The sequence below is a fragment of the Typopeltis vanoorti genome, chromosome 21 (genome assembly GCF_054136105.1).
Source record: "Typopeltis vanoorti isolate ZY-2024b chromosome 21, IOZ_Tvanoo_1.0, whole genome shotgun sequence".
Lineage (NCBI taxonomy): Eukaryota > Metazoa > Arthropoda > Arachnida > Uropygi > Thelyphonidae > Typopeltis > Typopeltis vanoorti.
The window spans coordinates 93,427,442-93,442,317 of NC_143569.1; the positions used below are offsets into that span (position 1 = coordinate 93,427,442).

Genomic DNA, 14,876 nt, shown 5'->3' on the forward strand with positions numbered 1-14,876 from the left:
AAAGAAAATGGCCTAAATACTATCAACCTTCTTTCATCCTCCAAACAGGTTATTTGCTATACCAATTTATCGTCAGACACCAATATGATTAATGTAGGTGCTGGTGTTCTCCTTCTACTCCCGAAAGGTGAAAAACTAAATAAAAGTTAGATCTGGGAGAATAGCTTCCAATTTTACCAGCGAACTTTATTCAATAAATAAAGCACTTGAAGCCTGTTTAAAATTATCATCATCTCAACAATCTGAGGGAATTATAATTTACAATAACTCAAGATCAGCTATGGAGGCAATCAAAAATGGCAATACCAAGCTCACACAAGACACCCATAAACTCTTGGATCAACTAAAGTGTTTAGGAAAAAGTTGCATTTTACAATGGATTCCTGCTCATGTAGGCATTGATTACAATGAAGCAGCTGATAAATTAGCAAAAGAGGCCAGAAAATTCAACCAAGAAACTCACATGATAACTCTTGCTGATTCTAATGCACTAGCAAAAGCTAAACTAATTCCACTGAAATCAGTGATACAACATCAAATTACCGAAATCAGTGCTGACAGAAGGACCTCCACCACGATAGCAAGACTATGAACAGGACATTATAGAGGAATGAAGATCAATACAGATGATACCAGAACATATAGAAACTGCAACAACTGTCCCAATACAGAACTGACACCCACTCACATCTTTACCTGTCCAGCAATTACAGCAGCCTTGCAAAAAATAGATCCTAATCCTGAACAACAGCTCTATACAAACAAAATCATTGACATAGCCAAAGCAGTACAAGGAGCACATGAAAACATCCAAGACTCTTCAAAGGACAATAACAAGAATTATTACGGAAGATTAACCTTAATGAGTGCTAATGGTGACGAGGAGACAGATGTTTATTTTGGTTACACCACCTATGCACACAAGAAAAATGGTGACCAAGGCATTGAGGTTGACTGATTTCAACGTGCAGTATATAATGCAATGTGGCATGTGTTTAATGTATTCGTTGATAAGAGTAAATAGTTTGTGGTATGAGAGTGAGAATGGAGAGAATATTTGTCAGAAATGGTTCATTAGTGTAAGAGATGAGTCATGTTGGCAGTGAAAGAATGAGGTGACTGATATTATGGATATAAGGCAGGATTGTGTAGCATATAGTGGAATAGTGAATGATAGTGCATGAAATAAGAATGAGAGTTTGAAAGAAGTGGTTGAAAGTTATAATGTAGATCAGGCGTGGCTAACTTCATTCTATACGAGGGCCAATATATGATGAGTGGTAGCGTCACGGGCCACACACTTTTAGACAGAACTTAAATACAGAACTTACATACAATTTTAGTACCTACTTTTCCAACGTATTCTTGGTATTTAGCGGCATGGTGCTGTATGTCGTGGCGTTTGAGGTTATATTCCTTGTGCACAGACAATACTTACAAACACACAAGGCATTACTATGGAGTGCATAGAAATCTACGACTCCTACTACTACAACAACAACTTGCACAAAGAAGCAGTAGATTTTATAAATTGAGTAATCTTTTTAAAGCAATTTTATTTTGTGTTGAGAATATAAATTGTTTCTGTCATCAGAAATAATGAATATAACTAGTATATCAATGAGAAAATCTGCAGTCGAAACTAATAGCTAAATTGATAATACATATAATTTAATATAGTTTTTATCCTGCCATGGGCCTGCTGTTGGCCACCTATGATGTAGATGATGAGATGCCAACACGGAAAGATTGCATGCTTACTTGGAATCCTTCACAGGACAAAATCTAAGCTCGAGTGACTGGGGAAATGATTGGCATGTAGTACACAAATATGGAGAATGAAAAAAAGAGTGAATGAGAAAAGCATAAAAGCAAGAAACTGGAAGAAAAGAGATATAGTGTTGTATAGAGATTTGATGATAAGAGGTATACTTAATGAAAACATGATGAAAGCATGTTTATGGAGATATAGGTATGAAGATAAAGGATGTTAGTGAAGCTGTAAGTTTACAGAGAAAGAGGCGAACAAGTTAATTGTTTTGGTAGGCAGAAATGATTCAAAAGGCAAGAAATATGCCATGAGAGAAAATATTAGAGTTGTCAGAAGAAGCAAAAAAATGAAGAATTAAAAAGTAATTTCCCAGATTGTGAGTCTGCTGTTTGGCATGATAGGACAGAATTGAGACTGACCATGATTGCAAATGAGTCAGTGAGAAGATTGTGTGGGAGGAATGGTGTGAAGTTCATAGATGTGTGGAGTGAATTTGATGGACGTAAGGACCTGTATATGCCTGATAGACTGCACTTAAATGGTTTGGGAGTTAGACTTGGAGAAAGTGTTGTTCAGTGAGAGTTTTGAAGTACAAAACCAATTGGGATGTTAAAATGCATGTTCACAAATTATTGACATCAGCAAATCCTTGTCAGAGAATAATGTAGTTACAGGGATAAAATGAAATGGATATTACATTTTCAGAGAAGATAGAGGAAGTAGGACAGGAGGAGGGGTATTATTAATGATAGCTGAAGAACTTCGACCAACAAAAATAGAAGTTAAGGAAGATCGTAGTTCTGATGGAAATGGTTCATTGAGGCTGTGTAGTGTGAATAGGAATATGATACTCTATAAGGGACAGCATGGCTTGGTAAAAGGTAAGTCCTGCCTCAGTAATTTATTCACATTTTATAATAAGGTGACAGCAGAACTGGATAAAGGAAATGGCTACACCATGATACTGCCAGTCTTTGCAAAGGCATTGGACCAAATACTACATGGAAAACTATTACCTAAGTTGGAGCAAATTGGAATGAATATGAGGCTGGTGGCATGGATAGGTGGGTGGCTGATAGACATCAGAGATGATGTATGATGGAGTGAAATCAAGGTGAATGACTAGTAGAATGCCCCAGGGCTCTGTACTAAGACCACTACTTTTTAATTTGTACATTCACAATAAAAGCAAAAGAGTTGAAGGGGGATATTCAGTTGTTTTGCCGATGATGCAAAACTAGGGACGACAGTAGTTGATAAAGGTGATATAGGTATCTTATAAGATGATGTAAATAAATTGGCAGTGTGGGCAAAGGACAATGGTTGTTAGTTCAGTGCTGTAAAATGTAAGGTGATTCACTTCGGGATGAAAAGATTACACATTTCATATCATATTGATGTTTACGGATTAAACAAACACACGTAATAACCACAGTAATAAGTTTTAATAAGTAAATATTTCATCCTAAGTATCTTAGGACATCATCAGTACAGTTAATTTGAACAATACTAGGAATAACATACAGTTAGGGCACATGATTACAGTGGAATCCTAATATGCGTGCAGTAGCATGTTATAGAATTAAATTAAAATATCCCTCCAGATATATTTTAATTTAATTTAATTCTATAACACGCTACTGCTCGTATATTGGGATTACATTGTAATCATGCGCCCTAACTGTATGTTATTCCTAGTATTGTTTGAATTAACTGTACTGATAATGTCCTAAGATACTTAGGATGAAATATTTACTTATTAACCACCTTACCGGCCATTATGGATCAAATATGCATACGCTTCGTATCCATCATATATTTCAATGTAATATCAATGGTATTACAATTTTAATATGCACTTCGCATCCATGATAACCTTGATGTCTATAGACATCTTGGCCGGTAACATGGTTAAAACTTATTACTGTGGTTATTACGTGTGGATGTTTAGTCATGAATTCTCCACAGGTTTCATTGTACAATAAAGTGATGTTTACGTTTACTAGTTTACAGTAAATTGATGAGTGTAGGGATCTGTGGGTGATGGTGGATAGAGATTTGAAATTCAGAGGACATATTGCAAGAATTGGCAGAATAACTCAGAGGATTATTTGGATGCTGAAGTGCACATTGATAAGTGAAGATTAGGGAGATTATTATCCCTCTTTATAAGATTATGATTCAGCCACATTTTGACTACTGTGCACATATTTGGACCTGTGTTTCTTGAAGATTAGAAGGTGGTGTAAGGATGATGTTCCTAGTCAGAATTAGATGACTATCCCTATGTATCAGGAAGTATCTCTTACCCATTACTCCTTGATCCTCAAGGTATGAATATATAACCTCTCATCTGGAAGATCAAGGAGTTTTTGTTTTAATATAACTCTTCTAGAAGAGTTTAGTGTTTTATGAGGAGTTACTATAATTAGTATTTCACCCATTGATGTTTCGGCAAGGATATCACCTGAACACAGTATCTTACCTGTTTGGGCGATCCTGCCATTTTAAATCCTTTTGAATAAAGATGGGCAGCATTTTCCCCTATTGTCTTTTCACCTGTTTCATGGATAATGAGAAACACTGAAACACTTATACTGGTGTCACATGTCTTTTGTTTCTTAATTCTGTTATTAAATGATGTATCTATGGTATCAGTACATAGTTGGGACCTTGTGATGGCCCTGAAAAATTTCAGGATGAGGGATTTTTTTTTGCTCAGCAGCAGAGCTTCTCATCCACCATAGAGCCACACATGGATGACCACCAAAAGGGGAATCAGAAAATGTGCTTGGAAGTGGAATTCTAGGATTATCCTAGACACTGTACCAGCACCACAGCAAGCTTTGGGCATTGTTCCCAGATCATGGGGTAGGAGACTTACTACTGTACTGGGATCAGTCAAGTGTGTGTCACTCAAACTATTCGTGATAGAAAAATTGTTTTTTTTTTTTTTTTAATAATCACTTTAAAATAATACTTGCAGATCACATAAAAATCTGTGATATTCTTCGTTGAACAGCATAATATCTATAAATTGAATTATTTTAGATTTTTATCACACTTGTATCATAAATTGATATGTTTGGTTCAATATTTTAATTATTATTTATTTATTTATTTTCCTAGGTAAAAACATTTCAGGATGAAGATGGAAAAGTTTTGGAGTTCAAATGCTTATGTGATGGTGTGTTTTTGTATAATATGTGGCTTCAGATGTGAGTATTTTGTCCAATATTTGGAAAATGATATTGATATTAATGTACTTTTTTCCTTATAGAGGTGACAAGTTTCTATAATCTTTAGGACTGACAATCTATTAATATTTGAATTTGTAATTCAATGTAAAGTAACATTTCTTGGGATTTGGATTTTTTATATTTTTTATGATAATATATATTGGAACAAACAAAAAAAAATTGCAAAGATGAGGTGATATTGTGGATGTTAAACCAAGAAAGGTTAGAGGTATCCCAAGAAAAATCTCATCTTGCAAGAAGAAAAGATGCCACCCCTCTCTTCCCCCCAGCTCTAAGAAATAAGAGAAGATTGAGTTGTGCTATTTGGAAGTCTGAACAGGGATATCTGAACTCAAGAAGGGTGAATGTACAGTTGTAGATATTCTAGAGGTTTTGTTGATTTGTGTAGTGTATTTTGTTCAATAAGAAAGAGGAATGAGTGTGCTGCTGTATATTGCCATCAATGGCAATATAGATTGAATTTGCAGTTTATGTAAGATAGTTATTGATTTACAGAAGGACAAGTAGGTGAAAAAACAGAGTCCTATGGTATCTCAGGCATTATTTACAAAGTTTGATGTTAATGATCTCTCAACCAATGCATGCATAATGTTTCACTAGAGAAAAAGTTGGCAATCCAATTGGATAAAGCAAACTATAAGATGGAAACTTACTAAATTGGTATTTATGCCAGACCTGATGAAATGCCTTACAGGCACTTGAATTTAATGGGGGGGGGAGCACGAGCAAGAGGATTGTCTATTAATAGATGGTGTTTGGATTCATAACAGCAGTAACTTATTAGTTGAGGTTTCCAGGTAGAGAAGTAGTTTACTGCCAATGAATATCTATATTATCCTAAGCAGAACTGAGCAAATTGGTAATATGATGGCAAAGATTGTCACTTTTCTTAAGAATAAGTTGGACTGGGCTAATTATTCAGTTTTAGTATTAATATAAATCAATTATACTTGTGGAACAGGGAAGTGTAAAAAGTTGGATCTGGGACAGGGAAGTATAAAAAGGCAATACAACAACAGTTGGAAAATTGTTATCAGAATCATGATATTTTGCTATCTAGATTAAGACAGGATTCTTCTGATTGCTTTCAGGCAAAAACAAAAAGGGAAGGGAATATTGAAGATTATCTGTTAGTAATAGCTGGAGGACATTTTTGTTGTAAGTTTATAAATGCAAGAATTAGTACTGTGGTATTGTAAAAAAACAAATAAAAATTAAATAGAAATCATGCAAGAATTTAAATACATGCATGCATTGATTATGATAAATCAAGTATTAATTAAACAAAAGGACACAAAGCAGCAACAGTGGCCATTGATATAGAAGCTAAAAAAGCAAAATTGGATTTAAATTTTAAGATTTGGCATGAGATGAAGTGAGTAACAATACCTGTCTAGGTAGAATCTCTTAAAATAAGTGAGAGATTTTTTAAAGATGCTTTTTAAAGACTGACACATAGTAACAATATTAAGTTGACTATCATGTTGGACTTTGTCATTTTTTTTATATATTATTGTAATTATTTTTTATGGGTATCCTATCCAGAAAAGGCTGTAAGAATGTAGTACATTATACATGTTTCGATGATCTGGAAATCTTGTTCTGGAGGCATAGTATTTTCTTAAATCACAATACTCCATCTCTCAATTGTGTTAATGATGGTAATTGGGTAAATGATTGAATTGTCTAAATTTACTCACCTTCAGTTGCATTACAGAAAAATGTTTTCTTTTAACTTTATAAATGATGGGGGTGAAGGTAAAAAAGACTGCTGCTATTAGAAATAAATGCAAAACATTCAGAGTACCCACAAGCACACCCAAATTTGTGTTACAGAAAATGTGTATTCAAAAATCTCCCTGGTGCACAATTTTTTGCCTCTTCAAAAAAAAAGAATAATAAATACAGTTGAATTGTTGCATAAAAATGATTTTCACTCTTAGCTCAATATTGTACTAGTTTTTTCATGTAATTTAAACAAGTTTTTTTAATATTTTAGCATAACTATTTTTTTCTGGGAAGGTTTTCTCTTTCATATATTAATGTATTCCAGTTGTAGTACTTTTATATTGTAATTTAAATAATTATTATTAACATCAGCCTCCAAGTGAAATGTGGCTGATCATGAGAGACTCACACTGTTATCACACACACAAAGATCATTGAATCATTATTTAAACCTGTTCACAGTTTTTGCACTACACACACTCTCAGACATTGTTGAAAGTTTAATTTTCACTTGGCTAGAGTATAATAAAATTAGTTTAATCCTTTATCCAAGTGTGAGCAAACAAAGTTTGCGTCTGAAAGTATCTTCAGGACTAGACTGAGATACTAGTAAATGAGAGAAAGAGGGGTGTATGATTGAGACAAATTTCTGAAAGGGTCATACATTATTTTAGTAGATGGATTTAATTTTATGGAGGTTAGGGATAAGATAAGAGGGAATCTTTGGAAGTTGAGAATGAACACTGTGGAAAAAAGGGATGAGAGCTATATTTTTTGTTCTCAGTGTTGCACGAATGGAATGGATTGCCACTGGATATTGTGTGTGTGCGTGCAAGCAGTGTGAATGAATTCAGGACCAGGTATGAGCTGGTGCAGGTAGCATATGGCCTCCCTCAAGGTTTCTCTTAATAATAATATCAGGCCAGCCAGTCAAAGTGGATGCACTTAACATTCTAATGCAAGCTGTTAGCAAACAAAACAACACATGGTGCTTAATAATAAAATTAGTTTAATCCTTTATCCAAGTGTGGGCAAACAAAGTTTGCACCTGAAAATATCCTCAGGACTGGGGTAAGGTGGTACAACACCAGGACAACTCGTTGCAAAGGTGGAGCAAGCTACCAACACTCCTATCTCAGTATCTCCTATAATGCAAAACACATCTCCTTGTGGATATGTCTAATGTTATGCATTAAGGGAAGGGCTACTACCCAGACTAATTTCGACCTTTATTGAGGTCTCTTCAGTGGGAGCCAGGCCCGTAAGTGGAGATACCAGGCAGAAGCATTAGCAGGTCATCTCTACCTATAGGAGATGCCAAATGGTGTGCCACCCTTTTTTAATAAATTACTCTGGATTTAGAGAAAGATGTTGAAAGTTTAATTTTCACTTGGTTAGAGTATAATAACATTAGTTTAATCCTTTATCCAAGTGTGAGCAAACAAAGTTTGCGCCTGAAAGTATCTTCAGGACTAGGGTAAGGTGGTACAACACTAGGGAAACTCGTTGCAAAGGTGGAGCAAGATACCAACACACCTATCTTACTCACTTCACTCACTCCTTATTTCTCTCTTTTTCCTAATCACAATGCTCTGCAAATCTCATTTCCTCAGTGTTTCTTCATATTCCAGATTTCAGAGACTTGCCATTACTTTGGTGAATCTTCTCGGGACCCTCTCTAAGATATCTCTATTCCTTGAAAACCAGGCAACCAGATCTACACATGGCATGTGACATGATCAAGCCTTTATATGAGGGAACAATAACCTCTTTGCTTTGAAATTGTGAGGTCCTCATCATTGGCATAATCCATTGTGATGTTCTCACAGTTTTAGCAGCATGATCCCTAAACTTCAAGTCATTGTTCACAACCAATGTGCTTCTAAGGCACGAAATGCTGAATGAATCAATCCACCTAGAAATTGGTCTTCCTCTGGGTCTTTCTTGCAAACTTGTCATCAAACCTGTTTTGCTAACCTTTCTTCACCCATTCCATTTAAGTGGCCATACCACCTTTGCTGACATATTCTTGAATGCTAATAATGTCAAGTTCCTTTCTAATATATCTTCATTTTAATATGATTCTACTATTGATGCCATTGATTCACTTCCCTAATTTTCCTCAGAACCTTCATATCTGTGGTCTCTGGTCTTTGATCGAGTGCTTTATTTCTTACCCAACTCTCAAATCCATAAATTAAAACTGGGATAAATACTACTGCTAGTTTGGTCTTTTGCTAATTCCTCTCTTATTCCATATAAATTTATTCAGCTGGCTACTCATTTGCTTATTCTGTTGTCTATTTCCAGATTTAACCTGACATCTTCATTAAAAACTGTGCCTAAATAACTGAAATATTTTATTTGTTCTATAGGCTCTCTATTCAGAATGTAGCTGAAGTTTTCTATGTTCGTACCTATTTTCATATTTTTGGTCTTTCTATTGCTGATTTTCATGCCATATTTGTTACAGCTGTTATTCAATTTATTTAGAGAATTCTGGAGAGTTGCATTAGATGTGTTAAGGAGTACAACATCATCTGTATAAAGAAAAGAGCAAAGTTTGACATCTCCAATTCTAATATCAGGCTGGATGCCACTTTCTTTCATAATGTGATCCATATAGATGATGAATAAAAGTGGAGATAATGTACATCTTTGTCTTATCCCTGATTTTACATCAAATTGTCTTCCTGCATTTCAAAAAGAAGTCCTGAACCCAAATGTCAGCAGGAATGGTTCTTGGCATTGTCTTTTGGGATATAGATGGTGTGATCCTTACCAATTACCTCAAAAAAGGTAAAACTGTTACACCAGCAGTTTATTCAACGGCTCTGAAGGAATTGAAGGAGATACTGAAGGAAAACCGCCACAGTAAACTGAGCAGAGGTGTGTTGCTTTTGCAGGACAATGCACCTGCTCACACTGCTCATGAAATCCAACAGACAATACACAAATTATTATTATTATTATTACGTAACACCTCTAGGGAGTCCAATGACTCATTGAGGGAGGGCACTCTACAACTCTGTCTCCACTACTCAATTCATCAACTACCATCATCATCTACGCTAGCTCCATCTACTGCCCATCATCATCACTAGTATTTTCACAGACAATCACAAACATCCATGCCCACGGCGGGAATCGAACCTGCAGTCTTTGGCTGGAGAGCAGATATGCAGACCACTCGGCCAACCAGGCCGGCTAATTGGGCTTTCATTTTCTGCCTCATCCACCCTATTCACCAGACCTGGCCCTATCTGACTATTTTCTGTTCTCAAATTTAAAGAAACACTTGAAAGGAACAAAATTTACCACGGATGATGAAGTCATATCTGCAGCTGAGGACTGATTTGTGCAGCAAGAGAAAGACTTTTTTTTTCCCTCAGAGGACTGAAAATGATGCAGCAGCATTGTAACAAGTGTAAAACACATTGTGGGGAATATTTATAATAATGTATAAGTTACATGGATCTACATTAATTCCTTCATGGTGATTGTTGCAACTTTTCAACACACTATCATACAGAGTTTGAGGAGTAAGACTTGTTTAGGCAGTTGAGTTTGGCAAATACAAAACAAGTGATCATTATGAGAGATTTTAACTACAGCAGCATAAATTGGAAAGAGGAAACAGCATGCAGTAGTAGTAAGGGCATGTAATTTCTGGAATTTTTGAGGGACATGCTTCAGGCAACATATAGAAAAAGAAACAATAGGCTAAGAGTTTTGGATTTAGTCCTGGAATCAGAGTACATAGTAGTACATATCAGAGTACATGATTGTAACTGAAATGTTATCTCTGTCTCCTCCAGTTGGAGTGAGTGACCATGGTCTTGACTTGGGGGATGATTAGACATATGGAGGTGTTGAAGAAATTCATGTGCAATTATAAGGCAAGTGATTATAATAATCCTAGAAATCAGCTTGGGGCAGTTCCATGGGTGGAAGAATTGAAAGGGTGAGATATCACCAGTGCATGGGAACTAGTGAAGAAATATTAACAGCAATGGCAAGTTATGTACCTCAAGTGAAAATGAGATCAAGATTTGGTGTAAAGTGGATGTCTAATGGTATCAAACAGGAACTGCAGATTTATTTATTCATTTAGCCTATGGTTAAGATGTTGGGAAGATCTTTGGATGAGCTGAGTATTGAAGGTTGCCTTAATGTTGTATTTATGTAGTGTTCTATTTTTTTTTTTTTTTTTCTGATATTCTCCTAATGTGTAATATGGTTATGGCATTCTTGTAATCTTTTTTTTGCTTTATTGTGGAGGAGCTTGTGAACTGTTTTTTTGTTGTAACCATTTTTTATAAATGTTTGGCTAATAATTTCATAATTCTTCTTCAGTGCCTGCTCATTGGAGGGCTCTATGTTTGAGGATGCTGATGACCCCTAGTATTTGTGTTGGATGGTGGTATGAAGGTTGTGTGTGTAGGTTTGCAGTAGACTGTGACTATAGTATATTGATGATGAACTCTTATACAGTTCAATTTGTCCTTCAAACTCATTCCACACATTAACAAACTGCTCTCCCTTCTCTTCACACATCTATACTAGCATAATCTTTTGTGAGTGGAAGCAAGATTTAAAAAAAAAAAAAACACAATCCTTTCTTTCTCTGCTTTATCTCTACTCTGTCATACTTAAAAATAATATCATTTAATATTGAAGGTTTCTCCAGTGTCAAGCAAGATCTCATTGCAAATATTTGCAGAGATAATGACTGCGATGTGCTCTACCTGCAAGAAACTCACAGAGGAGAAGGTGATGCAAGACCTTGCATCCATGGCATGAAACTCATCAAAGAAATACCCCATGATAAATATGGCAGTGCAATATTTATGAAAGAGAACTTGATCCCATCGTACATTGACTCAACAAACAACAGAAACATTGAGATTATTACGATCACATTTAAAAATATCTCAATAACCTCAGTCTATAAACCACCAGAAAAAGCTTTCTCCTTCCCTGACATCCTCCTCAATAATAATGCATACATGACTAATGTTGTATTAGGTGACTTTAACAGCCATAGTGTTTACTGGGGTTAAAGTCCAACGAAGATGGAGAACTTGTTGAAAAATGGGCTGAAAACCTTTCTCTAAACCTTATACATAATCCAAAACTCCCTGCATCTTTCAACAGTGGCAGATGGAAGCGAGGCTATAACCCTGACCTCATATTTGTTAGCTCAAAAATATCCAACATCTGTGTTAAAAAGATTTTAAATCCGATTCCACATACTCAACATAGATCTATAATGCTTCAATTCAACCCAGCAGTTATGCCTAACACCATCCCTTAGAAGAGACGACGATTTAATTTCTAAAAAGCTAATTGGACGAGTTTCATGGAAGATCTTGACCGCTCCATAGAAGAAGTCCCTCCAAACACTCAAGAGTATCCAGAATTCATAAAAATACTGAGGAAAATCTCCACCAAACACATCCCCCAAGGATGCTGCACAAACTACATTCCAGGCCTTTCCAGTGACATACAAGCCCAGTATGCTGATAACTTACACCTTTACAACACCAATCCCTTCTCAGAAGAGACTATCCAAGCAGGAGAAAAATTATGCTCCAAGATGGCAGAGGAAAGGCATGGAAAAAAGGAATAGAAGCTCTTGATATGACCCATAGTAGCAGAAAGGCATGGAACTTTATCAACGGAATTAGGAAGGATTTCACTAAGTCATATGAGCATCTGCAGGTAACAGCTAATCAAATTGCTCACCAGCTGCTGCTGAATGGAACATTCACTAAAAAACACAAAAAAAAAAAAAAAGAAAAGATACTTAGAACCCCAAGTGAGGAACAAAATATGATTAACTGAGATTTCACCATCACTGAACTCAACGCTGCCATAAACCTATTAAAACCTAGAAAATCTGCAGGCCTTGATGATGTCTGTAATGAACAGATTAAACATTTTTGAACCAGGACTAAAGAGTAGTTATTAAACCTATACAACACTTGCCTCAGAACCCTAAGGATACTAACTATCTGGAGGCATGCCAAAGTGGTGGCCTTTCTGAAACCAGGGAAACCCCCAACCGAAGCAAAAAAATTACAGACCTATATCACTACTCAGCAACCTCTTTAAACTCTACGAACGATTAATTTTGAATAGGCTACAACCCCTAATCGAACCCCATCTTATTGCTGAGCAGGCTGGCTTTAGACCAGGCAAATCCTGCACATCACAAATTCTCAACCTCACTCAATATATAGAAAATGGTTATGAGCAAAAACTAGCCACAAGAGGTCTTTGTAGACCTAACTCAGCATATGATACTGTAAACCATCTCATACTCAGAAATAAAATATACAGAATAACTAGAGACTATCGCCTTGTCCTCCTGATCCAATCACTCTTGGAAAACAGACGCTTTTACGTGAACTTTGGGGGTAGTAAGAGCTGCTGGCACCACCAAAAAAAATGGCCTTCCCCAGGGAAGTGTGTTATCACCATTACTCTTCAACATCTACATCAATGATCTCCCCATCTTTTCAGGAACTAGAAATGTTATCTATGCTGATGACCTTGCCATAGCTACTCAGTCAAAAAATTTCAAGCCCATTGAAAGTACTCTATCACTTGCTTTAAATAGTCTAACCACATACTATACCAGCAATCAACTAAACCAAATCCCTTGAAAACCTAGACTGGCCTTTTCCACCTTAACAATAAGGAAGCCAACAGGAAGCTACAGATTTCTTGGGAAGGCTCTAATATAGAACATTTCTGGAAACCAATCTACCTTGGTGTGACTTTCGATCACACCCTCTCATATAAAACCCACATAGAAAAAACAAAGGCAAAAGGGAATGCAAGAAATAACATACTAAGAAAGCTCACTTCCTCCAAATGGGGTGCAGACCCTAGCACACTGAGATCTTCTGCCTTGGCCCTTTGCTATTCTTCTTCTGAATATGCCTGCCCAGTATGGTCCAGATCCTGCCATGCTGAAAAACTTGACCCAGCATTGAATGAAAGCTGTCGCTTAATTACAGGATGCCTGAAACCAACACCACTAAAAGACCTGTATACTTTGGCTGGTATTATACCCCCTTCAATTCGAAGATCTGTATTCTCAGCTGATGAAAGAAGCAGACAAATGAATGATGAACGCCACCCACTGTTCGGCCAGACGACCTCAGTGTCCCAAAGACTAAGATCCCAACATAGCATCCTGACAACTGTTGAACTACCTAAAACCCTCCCAGAGACAAGACTTCAACAATGGCTTGCACTATATCCTGAAAATAATACTGGTATTCCAACAGCCAAACATCTTCCACGTGGTGCCCACTTGGACTGGAATACTTGGAAAAGCCTGAACAGACTCCGGATGACAGGATGCTGCAAACAAAACCTCATCAAATGGGGCTACTTCACTGACTCGGACAATTGTGAGTGTGGGACAACCCAGTCCATGGAACACCTTTTTTCTTGTCCCTTTCTTCCATCGCCTTGTGCAAAAAAGGACCTTATATCCTGCACAAAAAGAGCAGTTGATTGTGCAAGATACTGGAGGAACATCTGACCATGTTTATTGTATATAAGTTATGTATAGTTTCCTTTTTTTTTTTCATATTTATTATTATTCCCTGTATAATTCACCTACCAAATCTAAGCTAATCTCATTGTAATGTATCCTAATTTGTTGTAAATCATGTTGTACCACTTACTTACTACTGAAATAATAAATAACACACTGACTTCCTTTCCTATCACACTATTATCTTTTATCCTTCTCAGCAACTCCTGATATCCAATTTACACTTTTATTGTTCCCAGTCAAGTCATTTGATCCTGTTACCACTACCGTTTCTTTTGCTCACTTACTCCTCAATCACTCTATTCATTTTTCCTCCTGGAAAACAAACCTTGTGCATCTCATTTACCACACCTCTAATAATCAAATTACCATACAATTCCATTTGTGGGCCTTTTGTTACCTCATTCGTTTTTGTCTTCTTAGTCTTCCATACATATCTACAGTTCTCTTCATCTCACTCCGCATCTGCCTCATCTTCGCCAACTCAGCTTTCAAATCTTGCATCATTTTTTCACTATTATTCCCTCTTGCCATTTTATTC

The 14,876-nt window shown here is 36.3% G+C and overlaps 1 protein-coding gene across 3 annotated transcripts in view; it reads left to right on the forward strand.

The window, feature by feature from the left end:
- Window positions 1-14,876, forward strand: part of Girdin (protein girdin) — a 576,472-nt gene that overhangs the window by 17,263 nt on the left and 544,333 nt on the right. For all 3 annotated transcript variants that reach the window (XM_090411135.1, XM_090411137.1, XM_090411136.1), the window contains exon 2: window positions 4,901-4,989. In XM_090411135.1, the coding sequence (XP_090267261.1) occupies window positions 4,901-4,989 (89 nt within the window). The remainder of the gene's footprint in view (window positions 1-4,900; window positions 4,990-14,876) is intronic.